Source organism: Camelus dromedarius, chromosome X (genome assembly GCF_036321535.1).
Source record: "Camelus dromedarius isolate mCamDro1 chromosome X, mCamDro1.pat, whole genome shotgun sequence".
NCBI lineage: Eukaryota > Metazoa > Chordata > Mammalia > Artiodactyla > Camelidae > Camelus > Camelus dromedarius.
The window spans coordinates 337,663-363,125 of NC_087472.1; the positions used below are offsets into that span (position 1 = coordinate 337,663).

Sequence of the window (25,463 nt, forward strand, 5' to 3'; positions counted from 1 at the left end):
GGATTGGAAGGATAAATATTCTTAAAATGGTCACACTGCCCAAGGCAATCTACAGATTTAATGCAATCCGTATCAAATGACCCAGGACATATTTTACAGAACTAGAACAAATCATAGTAAAATTTATATGGAACCACAAAAGACCTAGAATTGCCAAAGCATTACTGAAGAGAAAGAAAGAGGCTGGAGGAATAACTCTCCCAGACTTCACACAATACTATAGAGCGACAGTCATCAAGACAGCATGGTATTGGTACCAAAACAGACATATAGACCAACGGAACAGAATACAGAGCCCAGAAATGAACCCACAAACTTTTGGTCAACTCATCTTCGACAAAGGAGGCAAGAATATACATTGGAATAAAGACAGTCTCTTCAGCAAATGGTGTTGGGAAAACTGGACAGCAGTATGTAAAACAATGAAGCTAGAACACTCCCTTACACCATATACAAAAATCCACTCAAAATGGATTAAAGACTTAAACATAAGACAAGATACAATAAACCTCCTAGAGGAAAACATAGGCAAAACATTATCTGACATACATCTCAAAAATGTTCTCCTAGAACAGTCTACTCAAGCAGTAGAAATAAAAGCAAGAACAAACAAATGGGACCTAATGAAACTTACAAGCTTCCGCACAGCAAAGGGAACCATAAGTAAAACAAAACGACAACCTACAGAATGGGAGAAAATTTTGCAAATGAAACTGACAAAGGCTTGATCTCCAGAATATATAAGCAGCTCATAAAACTTAATAAGAAAAAAGCAAACAACCCAATCCAAAAATGGGCAGAAGACCTAAACAAGAAATTCTCCAAGGAAGACATACAAATGATCAATAGGCACATGAAAAAATGCTCAATATCACTAATTATCAGAGAAATGCAAATCAAAACTACCATGAGGTATCACCTCACACCAGTCAGAATGGCCATCATTCAAAAGTCCACAAATGAAAAATGCTGGAGAGCTGTGGAGAAAAGGGAACCCTCCTACACTGCTGGTGGGAATGCAGTTTGGTGCAGCCACTGTGGAACACAGTATGGAGATTCCTCAAAAGACTAGGAATAGACTTACCGTATGACCCAGGAATCCCACTCCTGGGCTTGTATCCAGAAGGAACCCTACTTCAAAAAGACACCTGCACCCCTGTGTTCACAGAAGCACTATGTACAACAGCCAAGACATGTAAGCAGCCTAAATGTCCATAAACGGATGACTGGGTAAAGAAGAAGTGGTATATTTATACAATGGAATACTATTCAGCCATAAAAAAGACAACATAACACCATTTGCAGCAACATGGATGCTCCTGGAGAAGGTCATTCTAAGTGAAGATGGCCAGAAAGAGAAAGAAAAATACCACATGAGATCACTTATGTGCGGAATCTAAAAAAAAATGAATAAATAAATACAAAGCAGAAACAGACTCATAGACATAGAATACAAACTTGTGGTTGCCAAGGGGCAGTGAATGGGAAAATACAGACTGGGATTTCAAAATTTGTAGATACTGACAGGCATATGCAGAATAGACAAACAAGTTTATGCTGTGTAGCGCAGGGAAATATATACAAGATCTTGTGGTCGCTCACAGCGAAAACAATGTGACAAGGAAAATATGTATGTTCATGTATAACTGAAAAATTGTGCTCTACCCTGGGATTTGACACAACATTGTAAAATGCCTATTACTCAATAAAAGAAATGTTTGAAAAAAAAAAGAATAAACAGGGACTTTAACCACAGTTGTGATGCTTTAGAGCTAAATCTTGGTGGTGAGTAGATTGTTATTTGTTATATTGTCATCTATACTATTTGTATGTCTGAAATATTTTTAAAGAGAAAGCATTCAGAACTAAACACACACTTCTTGCAATTCTTGTGAGCTGATCTTGAAAAGAAATTGTGCTTAACAGTTTCAGACATGAGGGGGAATACTATAAATAAAGATGTACAAAGAACTGGAGTCTTATAGAAGGGAAGGTGAAAATTATTTTTGGGGTAGTTTCCTTTTGGATTTTAATATGCACTTTTAGGATGTGGGGAAATAAGCATTCATACACTGATTTGTGTGTGTTTATGCTATGGGAGTACATTTGGTGGGCAATTTATCAATATCAATACAGGTTTAAATTGGAATAGCCATAGATACAGATTAAAATGTACTTATATCCTTTTAGCCAAATATTTCTAAAAGCTTTGAAAATGTTCTTCATAACAGGTTCCTGACTTTCACTCTTGTTCTTGCTCCAAACTGAATGTCCACAATGAACCCAGAGTGACCTTTAAAAACTGCACACTCTCTAGTCACATCATTCTCTATGCATTATCTTATATAGAACTATTTGCAAGTCCCCCCACATGCTTGCCCCTACCTCTGTGCCTAGCAAACTTCTAGTCATCCTACAACAGTCGATTCTAGCCTCATCTTTGAGCCTCTGTGAAATCTTAAATATACACTTAAAAATATTTTTTCATCAGGTGGACTCATTGGTATAGATAGTCTAGTAGACTTATATGTTGTAATTTCTTTCTGTATTTCCCAAAAATTCCAGGGCTTACTCCCGTGCTTATTAACAAATTTTCACATGAATGACCTCATTTCTCTTTTCCTTTTTATAGATCTTTGTAAACAATTCAGTATGGTCATATAGCTTCTGGGACATTACTGTAAACTGAAAATTTATAACAATATTTATGTAAATCAGACCTTTTTAAATGGATATATCAATAATAATATTTTTCGATCAGTATTACCCAGTATTTTATGTCATTTCTATATTTAAAACATAATCATCTGTCTTTACACTTGGAATTCAGGTAAATAGCACATCCTGGTTCATTTTATTTTGTGGCAGATTTGATTTTGTAAATGGCATAAGGACTAGATTCCTTGGCTATCCAGATTTTATCTCTTTCTTGGTTTCTTTCCTTAGCTGCACTCTCTAAAGCTTCAGTCAGTTCAGGGCAAAACATGCTACTTGAGGCTGGATACATGTGAGTAAAATGATGGAAAGAGGAGCCAGAAGAACTGTCATTGTTTTGATTTTCCTCTTCATCCTGGTCGTGTAGCTTTTTTTGGCCCAACTTGAAATTTATACACCAGAAAACTTCTTTCATGTCCTGGACAAAGGTCACTTTGGAAGTAAAGATGCGTAATAGAAAGATAAGACCTCCAGAGATGCTGCACAGGAAATACAGGCATACTTTCTCAAGGATGCCTGTGAGGAAAACAATAAACAAGTGATCCATAAGGATCATGGGCATTGTTTAAAGGGAAAAATATTTATTGATCTCATCTCCTTCTGGGAATACTCTATAATGGGACCAATATGAGAAATACTAAATCAAACAAAAAATAAACGACAAACCACTTCTTTAGTCTTTTGGTGGTTTTTGTATTCCTGAATGCTATAGATTGAATTGTGTCTCCCCTCCCCTCAAATTCATATGTTGAAGCACTAATCTCAATGTGATGGTATTTGGAGATGAGTCCTTTGGGAGATAATTAGGTTTACATGAGGTCATGATAAAAGGGTCCACATGATGCGATTAGTGCCCTTAGAAGAAGAGACAACATAGGCGCTCTCTCTCATTCTCTCTCTGCTTTTTAAGGATACAGTAAGAAAGCACATGTCTACAATCCAGGAAAAGAGCTCTCACCAGAAACTGACCATATCAGCACTTTTATCTGAACTTCTAGTTTCCAGAACTGTGAAAAAATAAAATTCTATTCTTTAAGCCAACTAGTCTATGGTTTGTTTTTTTTTTTTTACAGCAGCCTGAGCAGACTAATATATTGAGTAAGATTGAACTGGGCTTTCATGTGTATTTGATGTTTGTAAATGTGGAAACCAAGATTGATTTAGTATTTTTTCCTAATGTATGAAGCAAAATACAGTAATTGTATATGCATTTTTTCATTCTTCAAAGTTGAAAATACAGACAAGGTGCTTACTTCACATCAGTTCCATATTAAATGCACACATCCAATGAAAAAAATTGCTAAAAAGTTAAAAACATTTTAGAAAAATGTACTGCCAAAATAAAAATAAGTCTGAACTAATAGAAAATATGATGGTTGTGGATTTTAAAATATCCCTTTCATGGATAAGAAGTATGCCCAGAGATCTTCTCGGTCCCAAACTACAGCCCACTATTTAAATACTACCTTCAAATATTACCAAAAGGGATAATATAAAAGGAAAGTTTTTATAAAGGAAAACACCAAGATTCATAGATAAAGATAGACTGAAAGAGTTACTCCCAAGGAACAGAATAAAGGCCTAATCAAGGAATACTTTCCACTACCAGTCATTATGACCAAGTAGAACTGTTTGAGGTCAGGCTGGGGGAACACAAAAGGATGTACTTCTGTTATATAATCTTGTACTTACTCTTTTCATAACACGTGTATTATAGTTGCATGTTTAATTACCTGTCTCTATTATTGAACTGCATGTTTTCTGAAAACAGGGACTGCTCCTTGGGCATGAGGCAGACTTTTCTTTACATATTTCATAAGGTTGTTGTGAAGAATAAAAAAACTAAATAATAGTTAATAACATAGTAAGTACTCAATAAGTAGTTACTGAATTGAATTGTATTGATTTAAGAAGATAATAATCCTTTTCCCTAGGAGGGTTATTCTAAGCTATATCAATACCTGTGCAGTTGGATAAGACTTAAGTACCAAGAGTTAAGTTCAGCCTTTGTTTTCAAATTTGAGTGATTTGATTGTATTTTAACATGTAAATTTGAGTTCATATAGTAATGGAATATTTTAAATTCTATAGAAAGATTTTTGATTATCCTTTAAGAATGGTTTGCTTTATCCTTTAATGGATAACAACAACACCTTTTGGTCAGTCAAATTGCTTAGCTTCCTTCTTATTTCTGTTGAATAAAAGATCTAATTTCCTTTGCAACTTTGCCATATTTTTGCTTCTAATATTTAAAAAATTACTACTATGTTTTATCTAATGAGTGCTTGCTCATTTAACAACAATGTAATCTGGTCATAAGGTTCATATTCTCATCTCTGACTATGAGTTAGTCATATTTCTAGGTCTTGATCTTGATCTCTTCCTAGAGCTGATTTTTAAAAAATCATTCTTTTAAGATTTGCCTCTCTAATATGCTCACTCTCTGATTCATTATTCACATGATAAATAAACTTATGCATGTATTAAACTAGCAAAAACGTAAAATTGTTTTTAATGATTTAGATGGAAATGTTTCTAAGGAACAGTTTGAGATTGTGGCTATATGTCATTTGTAACTTCAACCATCTATTGACATGATGCATTCTGCATTCTAGGAATTTAATCAAATAGCAAAAGATCTTTATGATTTCCATGTCATTTAAGATTACAGTGGTTGTGTAATAGGAATTTTAAAAATTAAGTGAAAACATGAAGACCTTTAAAATACACAATGAGCAGATAGTTTGGATTAACTAGAGACAGAAAATATAGCATTCTTCATAAAAGAGTTGGACAGAAGAAACAATATTTTGCATATTCTTATTTCCAAGAAACTGTCTAATATGATAACAAGTGAAAAACAAATGAACTTCTTCTACTGAAAGAGCTGTTCTAACTCTTCTGTTTAGCCACACTTGCATAGGTATTTTCAATTTCTTTGTCTTCAGGACACGTGTGGGTAAATTCTTCACGGGCATAAGCATTCTGGAGATAGCGCCAGACACCTGAGAATTCTCCTGGAATGTCAAAGTCACGGTATTTCTTTGCAGCAACCTAGGGTTTGGGGGGAAAAAAGAAGAAAAAGCAGTTGGTAGTAAGAGGCATCAGTAATATACCTAGTGTATAAAAACATATCTCAAGAGTCAAGATCATCAAGGACATGTTATCTGCACAAAAAGTACTAAAAAATAAATTTAAAGAATCTTGGATTTACTACTTTAATATTTTGTCTACAAATGTAGATGAAACTCTATGCTTTTAATCATATTTATATTTATGCTGTATTTAATTATGAATGTGTATAGAAGAAGGAAGCACAGGAAAAAGCACATATGTCTCCCCAGGACTAAAAGTTTGTTTAGGATCCTGACAGTGTCTTATTTTTTATGTATTCTCTGTGTCTGGCATAGCACCTGAGATAGAATAAGTTCTGTTCAGTACAAATTTGTTAAATTAATGTTTATATCATAATAATAATATTAATAGCCCACATTATTGTCACTTGTTATGATCCAGACACTGTTCTAAGTATTTCACATACCTTAATTTATTTAATTTTCTCAACTATTCCATGAAATGGGTAATATTACCCTTGTTCTATAGACAAGGCAGTAGAAAACACTTTAGGAAAAAAGAAACAGGCAGTTTTTATGTTTCCCAGAGGAGATAATTCTGGACTTTTCCTCTGAGGAGAAAAAGGAGACATACACTATGCATAATGATGATGACGAAGTCATCATATAAAAACCTCACACTGAATGGTTACTGTGCTTCCTGCTGGCAACTCCCAAATTGCTCCCAATCATTCAGCCTGCCCTATAAAGACTTACTTTAATAATGTTCAGTTTTGGTAACAAACTGCAGTCAGCCAGTGTCAGCTGATCCCCATCCAAGAACAATCTTCTGGAAACTGTGAGTTCCTCAGCACTGTCTGGATCAATTTCATCCAGAAGTGGGGTGTTTAAGTAGTCATCCAGACGCTTAAATTCTCTAAGCAGAGATTTTTCAAAATCTGAGGCAATGAAGTCATAGGGTTACTTATAAATGTATTGTCTTCATGACTAAATACATTCTCAAAATGTTTTTCATATACTTAGATATCTCTATCTATACACAATGTTTACACTGGCTCTTCAAAATATATATAGTTAACTAGAATGCTTGACTACCACCCAATAAGACAGAATCAGATGTTTAATCAAATAGCGAGTGGAAATATTTTTGGACTTTTATTGAGGAGTTACATTGGGAGGAGTCAAAGAAAGAAAGAAAAGTAATATATATTATTACTTAACGTAGAAGAGTCAGAAAGTGGAATCAGAAAATAATAGCTCTCATGACTCAGAGAATAGTAAACCTATTCAAGAATGCTTGTGGGAGATGGTAGGTGCTATGGTTTCAGAAACCTTAGAGGTACACAGGACTGGGAAAGTTGCGGAGGTTAAGAAATACAATCCTGCAGTTATTTCACATCTGGCATGTCAATGTTCTAATTGTGCAAGGTTGGTAATTGCTATATTGAATCTTAGGTTCTAAAGGCAATAAAACTTCATACAAAGGAATTTCAGAAGAGAGAACATTTCTCCAAAGAAGACATACAGATAGCCAACATGCACATGAAAAGATGCTCAACATCACTAATTATTAGAGAAATGCAAATCAAAACTACAATGAGGTATCACGTCACACCAGTCAGAATGGCCATCATTCAAAAGTCCACAAATGACAAATGCTGGAGAGGCTGTGGAGAAAAGGGAGCCCTCCTACACTGCTGGTGGGAATGCAGTTTGGTGCAGCCACTATGGAGAACAGTATAGAGGTTCCTTAAAAAACTAACAATAGAGTTACCATATGATCCAGCAATGCCACTCCTGGGCATATATCCATAAAAGATGAAAAATCTAATTCAAAAAGATACATGCACCCCAATGTTCACAGCAGAACTATTTACAATAGCCAAGACATGTAAGCAACCTAAATGTCCATCAACAGATGACTAGATATAGAAGATGTGGTATGTATACACAATGGAATAAAAAAAGTATAAAATAATGTCATTTGCAGCAACATGGATAGACCTAGAGATTATCATAATAAGTGAAGTATGTCAGGCAAAGACAATAATCATATAATATCACTTATATGTGGAATTTTTAAAAAATGATACAAATGAACTTATTTATAAAACAGAAACAGACTCACAGACATAGAAAACTATCTTATGGTTCCCAAAGGGGAAAGGGGGTGGGGGGTGGGGGGATAAATTAGGAGTTTGGGATTAACAGATAAACACTGCTGCATATAAAATACAACAAGTTTCTACTCTATAGCACAGGGAACTATATTTAATACCTTGTAATAACCTATAATGGAAAATAATCTGAAAAAGATTATATATATAATTAAAAAGATTATATATAGATGAATCACTTTGCTATTCACCTGAAACTAACACAAAATTGTAAATAAAATATATTTCAATTAAAAAAAGATTGGAGAAAAATTCAAAAAATGATATCTTACTCTTATTTGCCTCCTTTTGTGTATTCTTAATGTATGCAGAAAACTTGGCAAAGAGATTACAGCCCACATCAAAGGACTCCTTGTTCTTGGGACTCAGATGAGGATACCTTAAAAAGAAACATCACTGCACTATCATTCACACATAATAAGACAGAGACCAGGTGTCCTAGCTTGCATTCTACTGAGACTGGAGATTTTGGAAAACTGTGCTGGAAATTGAAGGTCCTGAGAAATCTCTCATTGGAAATATGTCTTTTCCCCAATCTGAGAATACTTTAGTTTCTAAATTTCACCAGGAAATCAGGTATCTGGAATTCAAAACTCATTTACCTATAGAAACAATGTTTCAAACAGCAGTTAGGTCCCCATATTTGCTCCTAAAAGCCTACTTGGTGGAAGATATGGTGGTAATACATTTTCAAAGATAAATAGTATGAAAACACACGGCTCCAAATTAAAAAACACATAAAAAATAAAGAGGATGAAGAAGATGGGGGAAAGTAGCCCAGATATCAGCCTCTTAGGTAATACAAAGTTAATTTAGCATGATAAAATAAAATAATGTAATAATGTAATTCACCACATTAACAACTTAGATAAGGAAAACTGTATGACCATGAATAGATGCCCAGAAAGTATTCAATGAAAATCAATTCCTATTCATAGAACCCCCATTAGTAACTGGAAATGGTTCAACCAGACACTTAGCCATCTTCCTTGGTTCCTCTTTCTCTCTATATCCACATTTGATCCATAGGCAACTCCAGCCAGTCTACCTTTCAACATGTACCCAGAATCTGTCTATTGCTCACCCTCTCCATTGCTCCCTGCCCGGTACAAAGCCTATATTACTGCAGCAGCTTTTGATTAGTCTCCCACTGCCAACCTTATTCCTCACACTCCCTGTCTATTATCCACCTGCTGTCAGAACAATCATGTAAAATGTAAGTATATTATGTCTCTCCCTTACTCATTACCTTGGAATGTTCCCATCTCATTCAGACTCAGAACTCAAGTCCTCACAGTGGTCTGTCTACAAGGGCCAATATGATCTGACCCCACCTTACCTGTCTCATCACCTCTTCCTACTCTCTTCCTTACTTTGCTTCACACTGACCTCCTTGTTGTTCTTCAAATAGACCTGACAAGCTGCCACCCCAGGGCCTTTTCACTTGGTCTGCCCTTAAATAGAGTGCTTTTCCTGATATATGCACATGGCCTGCTCCCCTTCTTTTTTCAGGTCTTTTTATCTGTTATCTTCTCCTAAGTAAGGGCTTTCTCTGACCACCTTGCCTGACATTGCAACCTCCACCCTGTCCCTAACACCCACTACTTCCCTCCCTTGACTTAGTTTTTCTTAGTATTTGTCATCATCTAAAATAGTTTATATTTTGCTTTTAAATCTTGCTTATTTACTGTCCTCCCTAACTAAAATGTAAGCTCTGCTAGAACAGAAAGTTTTTTCCCATTTTTTATTCACTGATGTGTCTCAAGTGTCTAGAATAGTACCTGACACTTAGTAAATATTTGTCAAATGATTAAATTTATTAATTTCCTTAACTTGATAAAAAGTATCAATCAAACATTTTCAGCAAGCATCATTTTAAAAGATGAAATGTTAGAGCTATTTCCTTTAAAACCACTAAAGGATGAGGATAATCATGATCCCTACTGCTCTTTAACATTGTGCTGAATGTACTAACCAGTAAGACAAGTAAAAACACCATTTAAAACAGTGAGTCTACATTTTTTACATTATATTTAGTAACAAAACAGGAATGCCTACAATTACTATTATAGTTGACATTGTTTTTGAGATTTTACCAAGTGGAAAAAGACAATAACATAAAGCAATCAGTATTATTGGAAGAGAAGCAACAATGTAATTATATACCTAGAAAAACCAAGAAAGTATAGGAAAAATTTCTAGAATTAATGAGCTATTTTTGATAAGGTGGCTAAATACAAGTCAAACATTTTAGAAATAACTTTTATATGCTAGCAATAACCAGAAATAAATGGATATTAGCAGCATATTAAATTTACAATAGTAACAAAAGTATAAAATATTTAGCAATAATTTAATACAAAGTGTATAGAACAAATAAAAAAGCAGAACAAAATAAAATATCATGAAAGAACATAAGACAGGCACTTAGGTTGATAACCTAAGCATCTGTCAGCAAAAGGCTGGATAAAGAAGATGTGGTTTTATACACACACATACACTGGAATATTACTCAGCCATGAGAAAGAAGGAAATCCTGCTATTTGAGCCAACATGAATGGATCTTAAGAGCATTATGTTAAGTGAGACGGGCTGCACAGAGAAAGACAAACATTGTATGACATCACTTACATGTGGAATCATGAAAAGCCAAACTCATAAAAACTGAGATTAGAATCATGGTCACAAGAGGCTGTGGACTGGAGAAATTGGGGAGATGTTATTTAAGAGTAAAAACTTGTAACTGGCGGATAAGTAAGCCCAGGAAATCTAATCCACAGTATTGTGATTAGAGTCAACCATACTCTATTATAAATTTCAAAGTTTCTAATACATTAGATCTTCACTGTTATCACCACAAAAAGAAATATTAATTATTTTATGGGATAAAGGTGTTAGCTGATGCTATGGGGGTAATCATATTGCAATACATAAATGTATCAAATCAACATGTTGTATACCTTAAACCTAAATAAACAATGTTATATGACAATCATATCTCAATTTAAAAAAAAAAAAGAACATAAGATGATACCCAAACAAATATACAAATCAAGTCCTCTGATGGGATGAATTCACGTCATAAAAATGAAATTTGTTCAAATAGTAATACAAATTAAATGCAATTTCAATTAAAAGCCCAATTTTTAAAAACTGAGATAAAATTCACATAATATAACGCTTACCATTTAAACTATTTTTAAATGTATGATTCATTGTTTTTTAGTACAGCCACAGCATTGTGCAATCACCACCCCTATCTATTTTCAGAACATTTTCATCACACAAAAAGGAAACTGTGCTCACATTAAGCAGTTTCTCCCCATTTACTCCTCTTCCCATCCCCTGGAACCACTAATCTTTCTGTCTCTATGGGCTTGTTTATTTGGGGCACTTTATATAAATGGAATCATACAATGTGTGGTCATTTGTGTTTGGCTTCTTTTACTTAGTATAATGTCTCAAGGTTCATTTTTTTTGGTATGTATCAGGACTTCATTCCTTTTTGTTGATGAATAATATTTCATTGTATGCATATACCACATTTTGTTTATCCAATAATCAAATGGATATTTGTGTTGTTTTTACCTTTTAGCTAGTGTGAATGCTTTTGCTATGAAAAGCTGCATACATGTTTTTGTTTCAGTACCTATTAGAAATAATAAATGAATGCAGTAAAGTTGCAGGATACATGATGAATCTGCAGTAATCTATGGTTTACCTATACTCTAATAATAAACTATTAGAAAGAGAAATTAATGAAACAATCCCATTTACAATCATATCAAAAAGAATAAAATACCTTGGAATAAACTTAACCAAGGAGGTGAAAAGCCTATTCTCTAAAAACTATAAAATATTGATTAGGGAATTTGAAAATGGTATAAAGAAATGGAAAGATATCTTGTAATCTTGAACTAGGAGAATTAATAATGTTAAAATTTCCACACTGCCCAAAGCAATCTACAGATTTAGTGCAAACCCTATCAAAATACCCATGACATTTTTCACAAAACTAGAACAAATAATCCTAAAATGCATATGGAACTATAAAAGACTCTGAAATGTCAAAATAATCTTGAGAGAAAAAGAACAAACCTGGAGGTATCACATACTCTGACTTCAGACTATACTACAAAGCTACTGGCATCAAAACAGCATAATATTGGCACAAAAACAGACACATAAATCAATGGAACAGAATAGAGAGTCAAGAAATAAACCAATTCACTTACAGTCAATTAATATATGACAAACGAGGCAAGACTATACAATGGAGAAAAGACCGTGTCTTTAATAAGTAGTGCTGGGAAAAGTGGGCAGCTACATGTAAAACAATGAGATTATAAAACTTTCTCACACCATATGCAAACAATTAACTCAAAGTGGATTAAAGACCTAAATGTAAGACCTAAAACCATAAAACTCCTAGAAAAGAACATAGGCAGAACCCTTTGACCTAAATCATAGCAATTTGTTTCTTTTGCATCTGTCTCCTAAGGTAAAAGATATAAAAGCAAAAAACAAAAACAAAAACAAATGGGACCTAGTTGAACTTAAAAGATAATGCGCAGAAAAGGAAACCATTGGCAAAACGAAAAGACAGCCTATTGGATGTAAGGAAATATTTGCAAATGATATGACAATAAGGGGTTAATATCCAAAGTTTATAAACATTTCAGAAAGCTCTATATCAAAAAGAAAAAAGCAACCCAATTGAAAAATGGGCATTGTGGTTTTGATTTGCATTTTGCTAATAGCTGATGACATTAAGCATCTTTACATGTACTTATTAGCCATTTTTATATATTCTCTGAGAAATGTCTACTCAAATCCTTTGTCCATTTTTAAATTAAGTGTCTTTCTGATGTTGAATTGTAAGAGTACTTTAAATATTTTGGATACTAGTCACATACAAAGGAACCCCCATGATGTTATCAGCTTATTTTTCTTCAGAAAATTTGCAGACCAGGAGGAAATGGCATGATATATTTTAAGTGCTGAAAGGGAAAAACCTACAACTTAGGATACTCTACCCAGCAAAGTTATCAATTAGAAGGAGAGATAAAAACTTCTCAGACAAGCAAAAATGAAAAGAGCTCATCAATATTAAACCAACCCTAAAAAAGTGTTAAAGGGTCTTCTCTAAAGGGAAAAGACTCTTTGTTTTTCTCTTTAGAATTCTTTCTTTGTCATTAACTTTTGCCATTTTAACTATGATATGCCTTTGTATGGGTCTCTTTGAGTTTATCTATTTGGGACTCTCTGTGCTTCCTGTGCCTGGAAATGTTTCCTTCTTCAGCTTTGGGAAGTTTTTAGACATAATTTAATCAAATACCTTTTGTACCCCTTTCTCTCCCTTTTCTCCTTTGGAGATCCCTATAATGTAAATGTTAGTTCTCTTGATGTTGCCTCAGAGGTCCATTAAACTTTTCTCATTTTTTAAAATTTGTTTTTCCTTGTGCTGTTCTGATTGGGTGATTTTCATTATTCTATCATCCATATCATCTAATTTATCTATTTTTTCTTTTGTTGCATGTGCTTTTGGTGTCATTTTTAAGAATCCATTGCCAAATACAAGCTCCTGAAGATTTACCTGTATATTTTCTTCCAAAAGTTTTATAGTTTTAGCCCATACATTAGGTCTTTGATGTACTTTGAGTTAATTTTTCTATATGGTGTGAGATAAAGGTCTAACTTTATTCTTCGGCATGTGAATGTGAATATCTAATTGTCCCAGGAACATTTGTTGGAAACACTATTCTTTCACCATTGAATGTTTTTTGGCACTCTTTAAAATTGATTGACCATAGATTTATGGGTTTATTTATGTACTTTCATTTCTATTCCAATGATCTTTAAGTCTATTATTATGCAAGTACTGCAATGTTTTGATTACTGTAGCTTTGTAGTAAATTTTGAGACTCAGGAAGTGTGAGTCCTCTCATTTTGTTTGTCCTTATCAAGACTATTTTAGCTATTTGTGGTCTCTTGCAATTCCATATGAATTTGAGGATTGGCCTTTTCATCTCTGTAAAAATACCATTGGGATTTTGGTTGGTACTGCATTGAATTAGTAGATCCCTTTGGGGAATTTTTCTATATGAATAATATGAAGTCTCCTCACCCATGCATATGGAATGTTTGTATGGGTTAAACTGTGTCTCCCCAAAAACATATGTTGAAGTCATAAACTCCAATACTTCATTATGTAACTTTATTTTGAAATAGGATTGTTACTGAAATAGTTAGGATGAGGCCATAATGGAGTAAGGTGGGCCCATTAAACCAATATGACTTGTATCCTTAAAAAAGAACACCTTGTGAAGATACAGAGACATAGGGAGAATGCCCTGTGAAGATGGAGGATTGGACCTATGTATCTACAATACAATGATTGCTGGAAAATCACAAGAATCTAGGTAGAAGCAAAGAAGGATACTTCTCTTATACGTTTCTGAGAGTATGGCCCTGCTGATACCTTGACTTTAGACTTCTTGCTTCCAGAACTGCAAGACAAATTTCTGTTGTTCTAAGCCACTCCTTTTGTGGCACTTTGTTATGGCAGCCCTCAGAAACTAATAAATATCTTTCCATTTATTTAGATCTTTAAATTATTCCAGCAATGGTTTGTAGTTTTCTGTGTACAAGTTTTTATCCTCTTTGGTTAAATTTATTTCTAAGCATTTTATTATTTATGATGTCACTGTCAAATTCACCTATTAATCAGGGAAATGCATACTAAGGTATCAATGAGGTATCACTATACCCATCAGGTTGCCACAAGTTTTAAAAGAAAGATAGCACATAGTATTACAGATATGTGGGGAAAGAGTACCTTCATACACTGATGGGTAAAGCAGTAAAAAATTGTAAAGCTATATACCATTTTAATTTTGCTGCTGGGAGCATATCCCACAGGAATAAAAACACCAGTACATAAAGACATATGAGCAAGCATGTTATTAAAACACTGGGGGTGAGGATATAGCTCAAGTTGTAGAGTGCATGCTTAGCATGCATGAGGTCCTGGGTTCAATCCCCAGTACCTCTTCTAAAAATAAACAAACTTAATTACCTCCTCCCACTGCAAAAATAAAATAATAAATAATACAATAAAAAATCACTGCTTGTAGTGATTCTAAAAATGTAAGAAAGGGGAATGTTTATCAGTAGAAGAATAGTTTGGCAACTTGTAGCACATCTGTGACACGGACTATTATGGAGCCATTAAAATAATAAGTTAAATCTGTACCAGTATACCTGAAGAAATGAGATAAGCAAGATGCAATTTATTTATGAAGTACATTATGCTTACTATTATTATGCTCATATGAACATAGAAAAAGATATGGAAAGATACACAATGATTTTTTCACTAGTTACTTTTGGGTGCAAGAAAAGGTTGGGGACCAGATAGTAAAGGAAGGTGGATGGGGGGAAAAGAACAAAGTAAGACTTGATACTTATTGGACAAACTTGGAACAGGTGCTTAAAATCTAAGAAACCGTCAATAACAGATGAAAGAGATCTAGAATAGGCACACAGGAAAGAATCTAAAATAGTATCCCTAGTTTCTTAGGTAGGAAGAATTACAGACCAATAGAACTTGTGTGTATGTGTATATGTATATATATATATACACCACACACATACACACATATATATGTGTATGTGTGTGTGTGTATGACAGACTATTTTTAGTGCAGTTTTAAGTTTACGACCAGACTGCTGACCAATTAAAACTGTGAGATAATAAATGAGTGACATTTTAAGAGTGAATTTGTTGCACAGCAATAAAAAATGAATGCAGCAAGCTTATTGTTTCCAGACACTATCATTTTGGGGCAGAGATATACAGCTGTCATTCAAGTATAGACAGTGCAGTTATGGCCTCTGGCTAACTGTGAGAACTGTTTCCTGGCCCCTACCTCTTGTGTTGGGTATATTCTATCTTCATGCCATCAGTGATATAAGACTAGTCGTGACCAGTCCTTATGAACTATACAATGTTATTACCCCATGCCCTCACTCCAATTCCACCATGGGTTTCTTCTCTATTTCTATACTACAGAGAATTTACTTTCTTATTTTAAATATGCTACACATTTAAAAATAATTTAAAATGTTACATCGATTGTCTTTGTGCATTTGAAGTTGAAGGGGGAAGTTTATACATAATAGACTATATTTCTCAAACTGAAGAGCTAAAAGGTCAGACTGGATTAAAGGCTACTTCTAAATTGTAGATCTTCTGAGGGCTCTACAATAAAATAAATCTGATTTCTATCAGTATAATGCCCCCAAACATGATTATGGATCAGATAATGTCGCTGAGATTAAATGTAGCCTAAATTTACCCATCTTTCCCAGGTTTCCAAGTCTATCCTTTGCCCTTTCCTAATATACTACTTGCATCTCATAAAGTTTTAACAGCTTTACATATATTAAATAAATAATTCTGTAGTAAAGTTTTCTAATCATACATGGAGTGATCAAATGGGATCTTAGCAAATTTTTCTAGAAAGGTAGCAAAAGAGAAGTCTGACATTGAAAAAGAGTTATGTTTAGAAGTAAGAATACTCAATCTGAAGTAAATAAGTCAATATAATAGATTATTTCATGAACAATAATATCCTGTAAAATGCTGTACCTTGGAGGAGCCAGTGTCTGTTCTAGAAACTCCTCAATTTTAATGAAGTCTGTTTTCAACTCCTTGTTATACACCAGGAAGGGAGGATTGGTACCTGGGGCTAAGTCCTTCAGCTCTTCAGGTTTTCTATGATTATTGAAAATAAGCAGAGTTAGGCCATTAGATAAACTACACATTATACAAACACCAACATTGTATTGTTATCTACTGATTTTAATCCCCAGAATGAAACATGTCCTGATTTTTCTTACCTGGTAATGTCAACAGTAGTCACATTGAATTTAACTCCTTTAAGCCAGAGGATCATAAAAAGGCGTTGGCAAAAGGGACAGCTTCCAATACTCTCCCCGTCACTTCCAGCCTATTAAGATAAAGAAAAGCCTCATTCATTCATTCGCTCAACATGTATTGAGTGCCTTACCAGGAAATGATAGTGCTTAATCTCATGAATTCTACCATCTGTGGGCAGAGAGAGATAGTGAATCCAGTAATCTCATTGTATGTACAATTACAAGTGTGATGAATATATAACAATAAATAATACATTTTATATATTGCCAGAATGTATATAACCATTTCCTATTGAACCATTTTAGATATTCCAAAATTTTTGCTATCCGAAGTACTTTAGCAACAAATATTTCTGAGCATATAACTTGTTCCATTTTTGAGATTGTATGTTTAGAGCTAATCTTTAAAATGAGAATGCTGAGTAAAGAGTATGCGCATTTTCCATTTTGGTAGATCTTGCAAAATTTCCTTCTTCAAAGGTATTTCCCATATGTTCCTTGGCCATTTGATTTCCTTATTCTGTGAATTGTTTGTTGATGACAACTTTACATTTTTTTTATTAAGGTGATGACTTTTTCCTTATTACTTTGGAAAAAATTGCTTTTATACTAAAGATGCTAACTCTTCTTGATACATGTTATATGCAATTTTAAAAATATGTCTTGCATAAAATTTTAATTTTACATAAAATCTTACATTGTTTTCCTTTATGCAATCTGGTTTTTCTGATCTGCTTATATGGCCATTAAATACATCATGATTGCAAAGAAAAAATTACTTTCCTGTTTTGTTTTACTATAAAGATATTTTCTCATGTTTTCCTCTAGTACATTTATGACTTAATTTTTACATTTGTTTCATCTATTTGGCATTTATTTTGGCATAAGAAGTGCACTAGGACTCCAGGTTTATTATTTTTTTTTATAAATAGTTGTCAACATCCTTCATTTAAAAATTCATCTTTCCCGCACTGATTGACAACAATACACTTTTCTGCTTTAAAATTTTATACATATTTACATTTATCTATGGGTCTTATATTCATTTATTCATTCACTCTCCCAATAAATATTTACTGAAAAATAATTGTGTTTAACATAAACCAGACATAATTATATATGTACATAGACATATATATAATTATACATTGTATAATGTACATATGTATATAATACCCCCAAATTTAACTTTCAGGTTTTTTTAAACTTTGTTTTAAACTGAGATAAATTCTTTGAAGGAAGAACATGCATGTTATGAGTGTGTAACAGAGAAACACAATCTATATGGGGTCTGTCAGGGAAGACATTTCCTAAGGAAGCTGCATTTGAACTGAGTTCAAAGGGTAAGAGCTAACTAGGTGAATGGGCATGAAGAGGGCATTCTAGAACAAGAGAATAGCATATCCAAAGGTTTTGCAACAGGCTTGCACACGACATATATAAGGAACTGAATGAAAGAGGGTCAATGTGGCTGGTATTTAAAGTGAGGGAGAGAAGAGAAAAATGCAATAAACTGGGCTACATCAAAGCTAAAGTCTACTTTTTGAAAGAACTGTAAAGAAAATGAAAAATGTCTTGTATCCAAAATATATAAAAATATGAATAAAGAACTCTTACAATTCAATAAAAACTACCCAACTTAAAATGGGCAAGAAATTTAAATACTTTACAAAAAATATACAGATGGTAAGTAAGGACATGCAAAAATGCTCAACATCATTAGGGAATGTCAAATTAAAATCACAATGGGATACAACTACACATAAATTAGAATAATGGAAATTAAAAATAGTGACCATACCAAGTATTGGCAGGAATGTAGATCAACTGGAACTGATATACTCTTGTTGGGAGTGTAAAATGGTACACCTGTTTTATAAAGAGTTTTTCAAAGTTAAAAATGTACCTACTATATGACCCAGCAATTCTAATCCTAGATTCTTACCCAAGAGAAATGAAAGCATATAGGCATAGAAAGACTTGTACATGAATGTTCATAGCAACTTTATTCATAATAGCCCCAAACTGGAAACAACATAAATGTCCTTCAGTGGGTGAATGAATAAACAAATATGGTACCACTCATGCAGCTGAAGACTTCAGCAATAAAAAAGGAATGAACTATTGCTGCATATAGCAATACGGGCAAATCTCATAATAATTATACTGAGTGACAGAACCCAGACCACCGCCTTCCCCCAAATAAAGAGTACATACTGTATGATTCAATATAGAAAATTTTAGAAAATACAAACCAATATCTCCTTAAAGAAAGCAGATCAGTGCTCATCTGGCAAGGGGGTATGGGGTAGGGTTGGGAAGATTGACAGCATAGAGATACAAGGGGACTTTCTGAGATGATGGAAATATTCTATATTTTGATTGGGGTAGTGGTTATGTGTATACATTTGTGAAAAGCCATTTGATTGTGCACTTAAAATAAGTCCATACTATTTTATGTAAATTATACCTCAATAAAATGTATTACAATGGAAAAGTACAAAAAGAAGAACAGAAAAACCTCAAATAAATGATATTATGCAGAGGCTGCAGATACTGCAATGAGAAAGGAAAGGGTATAACCATGGAAGGGGGTGATAATAAAGTCAAGGATTAGGACGTCTAAAGAAAATATAGGTCAGTGTGTGGAGTAAAAAAACGGGGAAGAAATTCAGTTTGGGATATGTCGAGGTTGAAGTGTCTAAAACGTGAATCTCCCATGAAGACAATACATCATATATTGAAGTGTTAACCCCCAATGTGATTGTATTTGGAGGTGAAGTCTTTGGGAAATAATAGGTTTAGATGTGGTTATGAAGGTATAATGGCTTTATAAGGAGAGACCAGGGAGCTTCATTCCTCTTTCTCTCCCCTCACCGTGCATGCAAGGACACAGCAAGAAGGCACCTATCTATAATAAGCCAGGAAGAGAGTCCTCACCAGAAACTGACCATGCTAACACCTTGATCTTGGACATAATTCTTATTTTTGGCAAATTTTCCTTTTCCTGGCAGTGAGTGTGACAGAGGAAATGTTTGTTGTTGCTCTTTTGTGGTGTCAGGGAGTGAAGAGATATGGGAAAAGGCAACAAAACTTGGCAGCTGAACTTCTTTGTAACAGAGGTCAGACTAAGTATCCAATCATAACTGGGCTTAGTGAGTGGAAACTTGATTGGGGTGGGAGGCAGGAAGAAGAATGAAGTCTGACAATAGATACAGCAGGAAGGGTGGATCGCCTTTGGCAAAAGGAAAGTCAAAACAGTAAGGTGTGGGGGAAATGCAGTACAATTTTACAGGAAAACTGAATTTTTTTCTGTTTATAATAAGTGCCATCATGCACAAGTTTAGGATGTAAATTTCCTAGCCTGACTGATGAATTACCTACTTAAGTATCTTTTGTTGGCAAAGACAGAATGTGGTCGTTCACCAAAACATTCACAGGGAACTATGTTCAATATCTTGTAGTAACTTATGGTGAAAACTTTTTCCCTTTGTGTTTGAGATCTAAGTTTATAAACATGAAAAATAATAATGGCCATAATATCTGACACATGTTGAGTGTTTACTATGTTAACAACTACTGTGTCTTATATATTTATTTTATTTAATCTTCACAATGAAGATGATCCTGTGAAGTAGGTTCTTGTTTCACAGAGGAAGAAATTGAGGCTCAGAGAAGCTGATTTGCTAAAGTACATTCAGCTACACAAGAGTTGATGACATATATACTCTTCTCATGTAGCTAACCCAGGACTGTCTACTCCAGAATCCACACTCAAGCACTGCTTTCTCCCATCTAATAGTTTTTTTCAAAATTTTTATCGAAGTATAGTCAGTTCACAATGTTGTGTCAATTTCTGGTGCACAGCACAATGCTTCAGTCATACATGAACATACATATATTCATTTTCATATTCTTTTTCACCATAAGTTACCACAAGATATTGAATATAGCTCATTGTGATATACAGTATGAACTAGTTGTTTATTTGTTTTATGTAGTTAGTGTCTGCAAATCTCAAACTCCCAATTTATCCCTTCCAATCCCTTCCCCACTGGTAACCACAAGTTTGTTTTCTATGTCTGAGAGTCTGTTTCTGTTTTGTAAATAAGTTCATTTGTCTTTTTTTCTTTAGATTACACGTATAAGTGATCTCATGTGGTATTTTTCTTTCTCTTTCTGGCTAAATTCACTTAGAATGACATTCTCCAGGGACATCCATGTTGCTGAAAATGGCATTATGTTGTTTTTATGGCTGAATAGTATTCCATTGCATAAATATACGATTTCTTTATCCAGTCATCTGTCATTGGACACTTAGGTTGTTTCCATGTCTTGGCTATTGAAATAGTGCTGCTATGAACATTGGGGTGCATAAATCTTTTTGAATTAAGGTTCCCTCTGGATATGTGCCCAGAAGTGGGATTGCTGGATCATATGGTAAGTCTTTTGAGGAATGTCCATACTGTTTTCCACAGTGGCTGCACCAAACTGCATTCCCACCAGCAGTGTAGGAGGGTTCCCTTTTCTCCACAGCCTCTCCAGCCTTTGTCATTTGTGGACTTTTGAATGATGGCCATTCTGACTGGTGTGAGGTGATACCTCATTGTAGTTTTGATTTGCATTTCTCTGATAATTAGCAATATTGAGCATTTTTTCACGTACCTATTGGCCATTTGTATGTCTTCATTGGAGAATTGCTTGTTTAGGTCTTCTGCCCATTTTTGGATTGGGCTGTTTGCTTTTTTCTTACCATCTAATAGTTTTGTTGGATTTTTAAAATTAAGCAGTCTTTATGATAGTGTTTATGATAGTTATAAGAGAATTTGAAAATAGTCTGAACATTCAGAGAAAAGTAACATTTCTTTCTTGTTTTCCACATAGATAATTTTTTTTTCAAAACATTTATCAAGACTAAAATATTACATTCAGGATTTTGGTCCAAATATTAGGGTCTATAACATTACCTACAAATCTACTAAAACTTAATTTTAGGCTGGTGGAGAATAGAAAAACTCCATTTATCAATGAACAACAAACCAATAAGGTAAATTCTGCATTTGGAGAAAATAAAACATGTGTTAGAAATTCCTTTGTTTTTAGTTCCTGGATATAAATCTTGTGCAAATCATTCAGAGCTGAAAGACAATTTTTTCACTGACTACATGGAACACATAGGGCTATGTGATAGAAATTCTTAATTGTGACAGGAAAGTACTTACTTTCTTGTAGGGATCCCTTTAGTGGTAATGGGGAAGTTGCGGTAGAGTTTTTAAGCGCCATAGTCAGAAGTAGTTGGGGAAATTACATACTTATTTAATCTTTAGAAAGATACCAAATTATCTATAAGTGAGATATGATTGGTAAAGAGTAGTGCTTTTTAAACTTACTCATTAATATTTTTCACCCTTCTCAATCCCCATTCCCTCTCCCAGTATCTTCCATGAAACTTCCAGGGATCTTCGGAATACATATTAAAGCAAAGCAAAACAAAAACCTGAACCAAATTATACTCAAGTATCTTCCAGAAAATCTGTAACTTGTATTAATGTCATTAGATAAGCTTACTTCTAAAGGAGTTTATCTGATGAAATTCTGGGAACTTTTACTAGAAAGTGTGCCAAATTGAAACCAATTGAATAAGATTAGGCACAACTATTATAAAAGACTAGAATCTTAACCCAGCCATTCACTAGCTATGTGACCTGAGACAAAGTTACCTAGCTACTCTTTTCTTTAGTTTCTGTATCCATAAAATAGAGTTAATCATAAACCACTTAGCACAGTGCCTGCCATATAGTAAATACTCAATAAGTGATTAGTTATTTTAATCTGAAAGTTATTACTTAATTCAACATTTGCTTATCCAGTGTGTGATTTGCTAATGTCTCCTGTCTAGATTACTACCCAAACATGGGAAGTCTTTGAGGATAAACACACAACTGGCTAGAGGAGTTTGCTTGGATTGAACGAAAAAGCTTAGACAAAAGAAACACTTCAGTTATCCTATGAAGAAACATATTACCTCTGGTTTGGAATTGGTAGATGTAAAAAGCCAGTTAAGATATTAAAGCCTATTTACATTGTATCTGAGCAGTCACATGTTTTATTAGAGTCCAGAGATAAGAGAAGTAGCTCTTATACCCCATAGTCCAGAAAACACTTAGTTGGAGTATTTTGCTATGCAAGAATTTGAGTTTCTCTCCTGTAATTTTGAAAAGGCAGGTTAATTGTGTCCTTGGTGTATATATGTGACTAGTTGCTAAATATTTTTAAATGATTATAAAAATATTACTTTGGCCAACAGGTGTTAAACCTAGTATTTGGTAAGCACACCTTATTTTATGTCTTTCTAAGCCATAAAGAGGCAATGTAGTTTTAGAGGTAAGTTACATAATTTTATTGCCTTAACTTACTTATCTAGAAATAATGAGGACAATATTACTACAATGAGGAGCACTACTATCACCACTACTCCTGATGATACTACTATACTACTATTAACCTATCTCCTAAGTTGTTGTCAGGACTAAATGAGATAATATATGTAAAATGTTTAGAAAAAGGTTAGGCATGATATAAGAGTTTGTAATTATTATTATCACCATCCTGAATACTTCTAATAGTCAATGAGAATATGAGAAAAATACTTAATACAGGCAAAGATTAAGGAAACTAGGTAATTTCTACTTGGAATAACCCATACAGAATTATTTCCTTTTCTTGATGGGCTAATTTAGAAACACATGTTCCTTTTTTCTGCTTTAGGGGTTTTCCAAAGGGCTTTTCTGAAAAATTAATACATTAAAAAAAAAAACAAAAAACAACCAAGACAAAATGCCTCCTCCACACATACAGGCACACAAATTCCTGGCTATTTCCTCCCATAGGGTCCATGTAACCATGCTGTGATGTTCATCCATTGTGAGATAATTTTAGAAATCTCTATTTGGACTATGTGTTGGCCCTCTTCTCCTTAAATTCAGGTCTTCTAAAACCTATCTCATAAAACACAGGTTGTGAGAGCTGGAAAGCCCTTAAGGATCATTTTGTTGGGCTCCTTCATTTTATAGATGGAAAAACAAAGAGGGACAGAGGGATTTTCCCAGGGTTACATAGGAATGCACTAACAATACAATTTAGTTTTTCTGTACCAGTCAGTCTAGTTGTCTTTCCACCATGTCTTCTTCCCTTTCTCAGATGAGATGTTTTTATATTGTTATCTAAGAGCAGCCAAACACCCAGACATTCTTCTAGGAATCAAAGTAGGTATATAATTGCAAAATTATTTCCTATTTCTAGCCCAAATGTTGAATTTTTAAAAAGAGGCTGAGGTTCAGTGCCAAGAAGTAATACATTCTGTAAGCTGTTATTATAGCTAGAAAACTTACCTTCACAAAAAGCTCAATTTCAGGGTCTGCTTGACTGCTGGGCCTCGGGCCTGCCATTTTTCTATTTTTACTGCCAGTTGTCAGTCCCTTCCCTTCTGTACAGTCCACAGTACTCACAAATTCTTTTCTTCCAGTTTTAGTCAAAGGCTTAAATGACGGTTGTGCTTTAAAAGGAAAGTTCAGCTTATAGTGGACTGAGTCAGAGCTGGGCCACTCTCTCAAGAGGTGGGGTGCAGAAAATTCTAGATGCTTGGGAACAGCTCTTGAATTCTTTTTCCTCTTCCTCTTCACCGAACATTTGAATTAAGGAGGAGCCTTAGGGGTGTGTATAAACTGGCTGCCTAGAAGGGTGGGGGTGTTTCCAGAGAGGCTTCAATGTTATGAGTCAGCATAGGAGAAGCACATACACACAAACACACACATGCAGTTTCAATATACCAAGCAGACCAGATGTTCTCTAGACCCTCCCTTTGAATCCTGGGCTCCATGCCCAGAAAATGGCCTTCTTGTGCTGTTCTTGTAACCCGAAAGCAGCAAAAAGCTCTTCCAGGAAAAGGGCCAGAAATGACTCAAGTTTTATCATTGAAAAGAATGTTTATCTAATGACATTGTCTAAATGGTGGCTTTAAAAAAAAATAAGTATACTTCAGCAAATGTCTTCTCCCTCAATTTTACTGCTGACATAGCCAGATTTCCCTTCTGGGTTACAAATTTCACTTCTCTTCTATACTTAGGGAATGTTCCCTGGGTTGGTTGAGTCTGGGGACTGACTTCTTTTTCGTGTCCCACCTCATTCTTTACTTCTGGGAAGTATCACTTCCTGGTTTGGGTATCTGCATGAGGAACCACAAGCAGTTCTGTATGTCTGGTTGTCAACACTGGGAACAGCAGCAAAATATCCAAATTGATCACTCGCTGTCTGCAGTGTTTGTAGCAGCTGTGTTTTCTGCCTGCCAGGATGGCGGGTAGGGTGGGGGAGGTGGGCCCTGGATTAATAAACCCCTCTGATGGGAAGAGTCTCTTTCTGCTCAGAGCTAAAGTGAACACGGGTCCACCAGCTGGGCACCACTGTGACCCTCTTTCTACAGCACCAGATGTCCCCCCTGCTCATATGGGCTATATGGGCACCTGCCATCGTCCACGTGTAAAGAATGTACTGGATA

The 25,463-nt window shown here is 34.5% G+C and overlaps 1 protein-coding gene across 1 annotated transcript; it reads right to left on the bottom strand.

Annotated features, from left to right (window-relative positions):
* Window positions 1–3,914: 3,914 nt before the first annotated feature.
* Window positions 3,915–24,584, bottom strand: CLIC2 (chloride intracellular channel 2). The gene is made up of 6 exons (XM_010980465.3): window positions 24,301–24,584; window positions 16,871–16,980; window positions 16,620–16,745; window positions 8,239–8,345; window positions 6,546–6,727; window positions 3,915–5,769 (listed from the first exon to the last, which is right to left on the bottom strand). The coding sequence occupies exons 1-6, from the start codon at window positions 24,355–24,357 to the stop codon at window positions 5,608–5,610; spliced, it is 744 nt and encodes a 247-aa protein (XP_010978767.3). The 5' UTR covers window positions 24,358–24,584; the 3' UTR covers window positions 3,915–5,607.
* Between the last annotated feature and the right edge of the window lie 879 nt (window positions 24,585–25,463).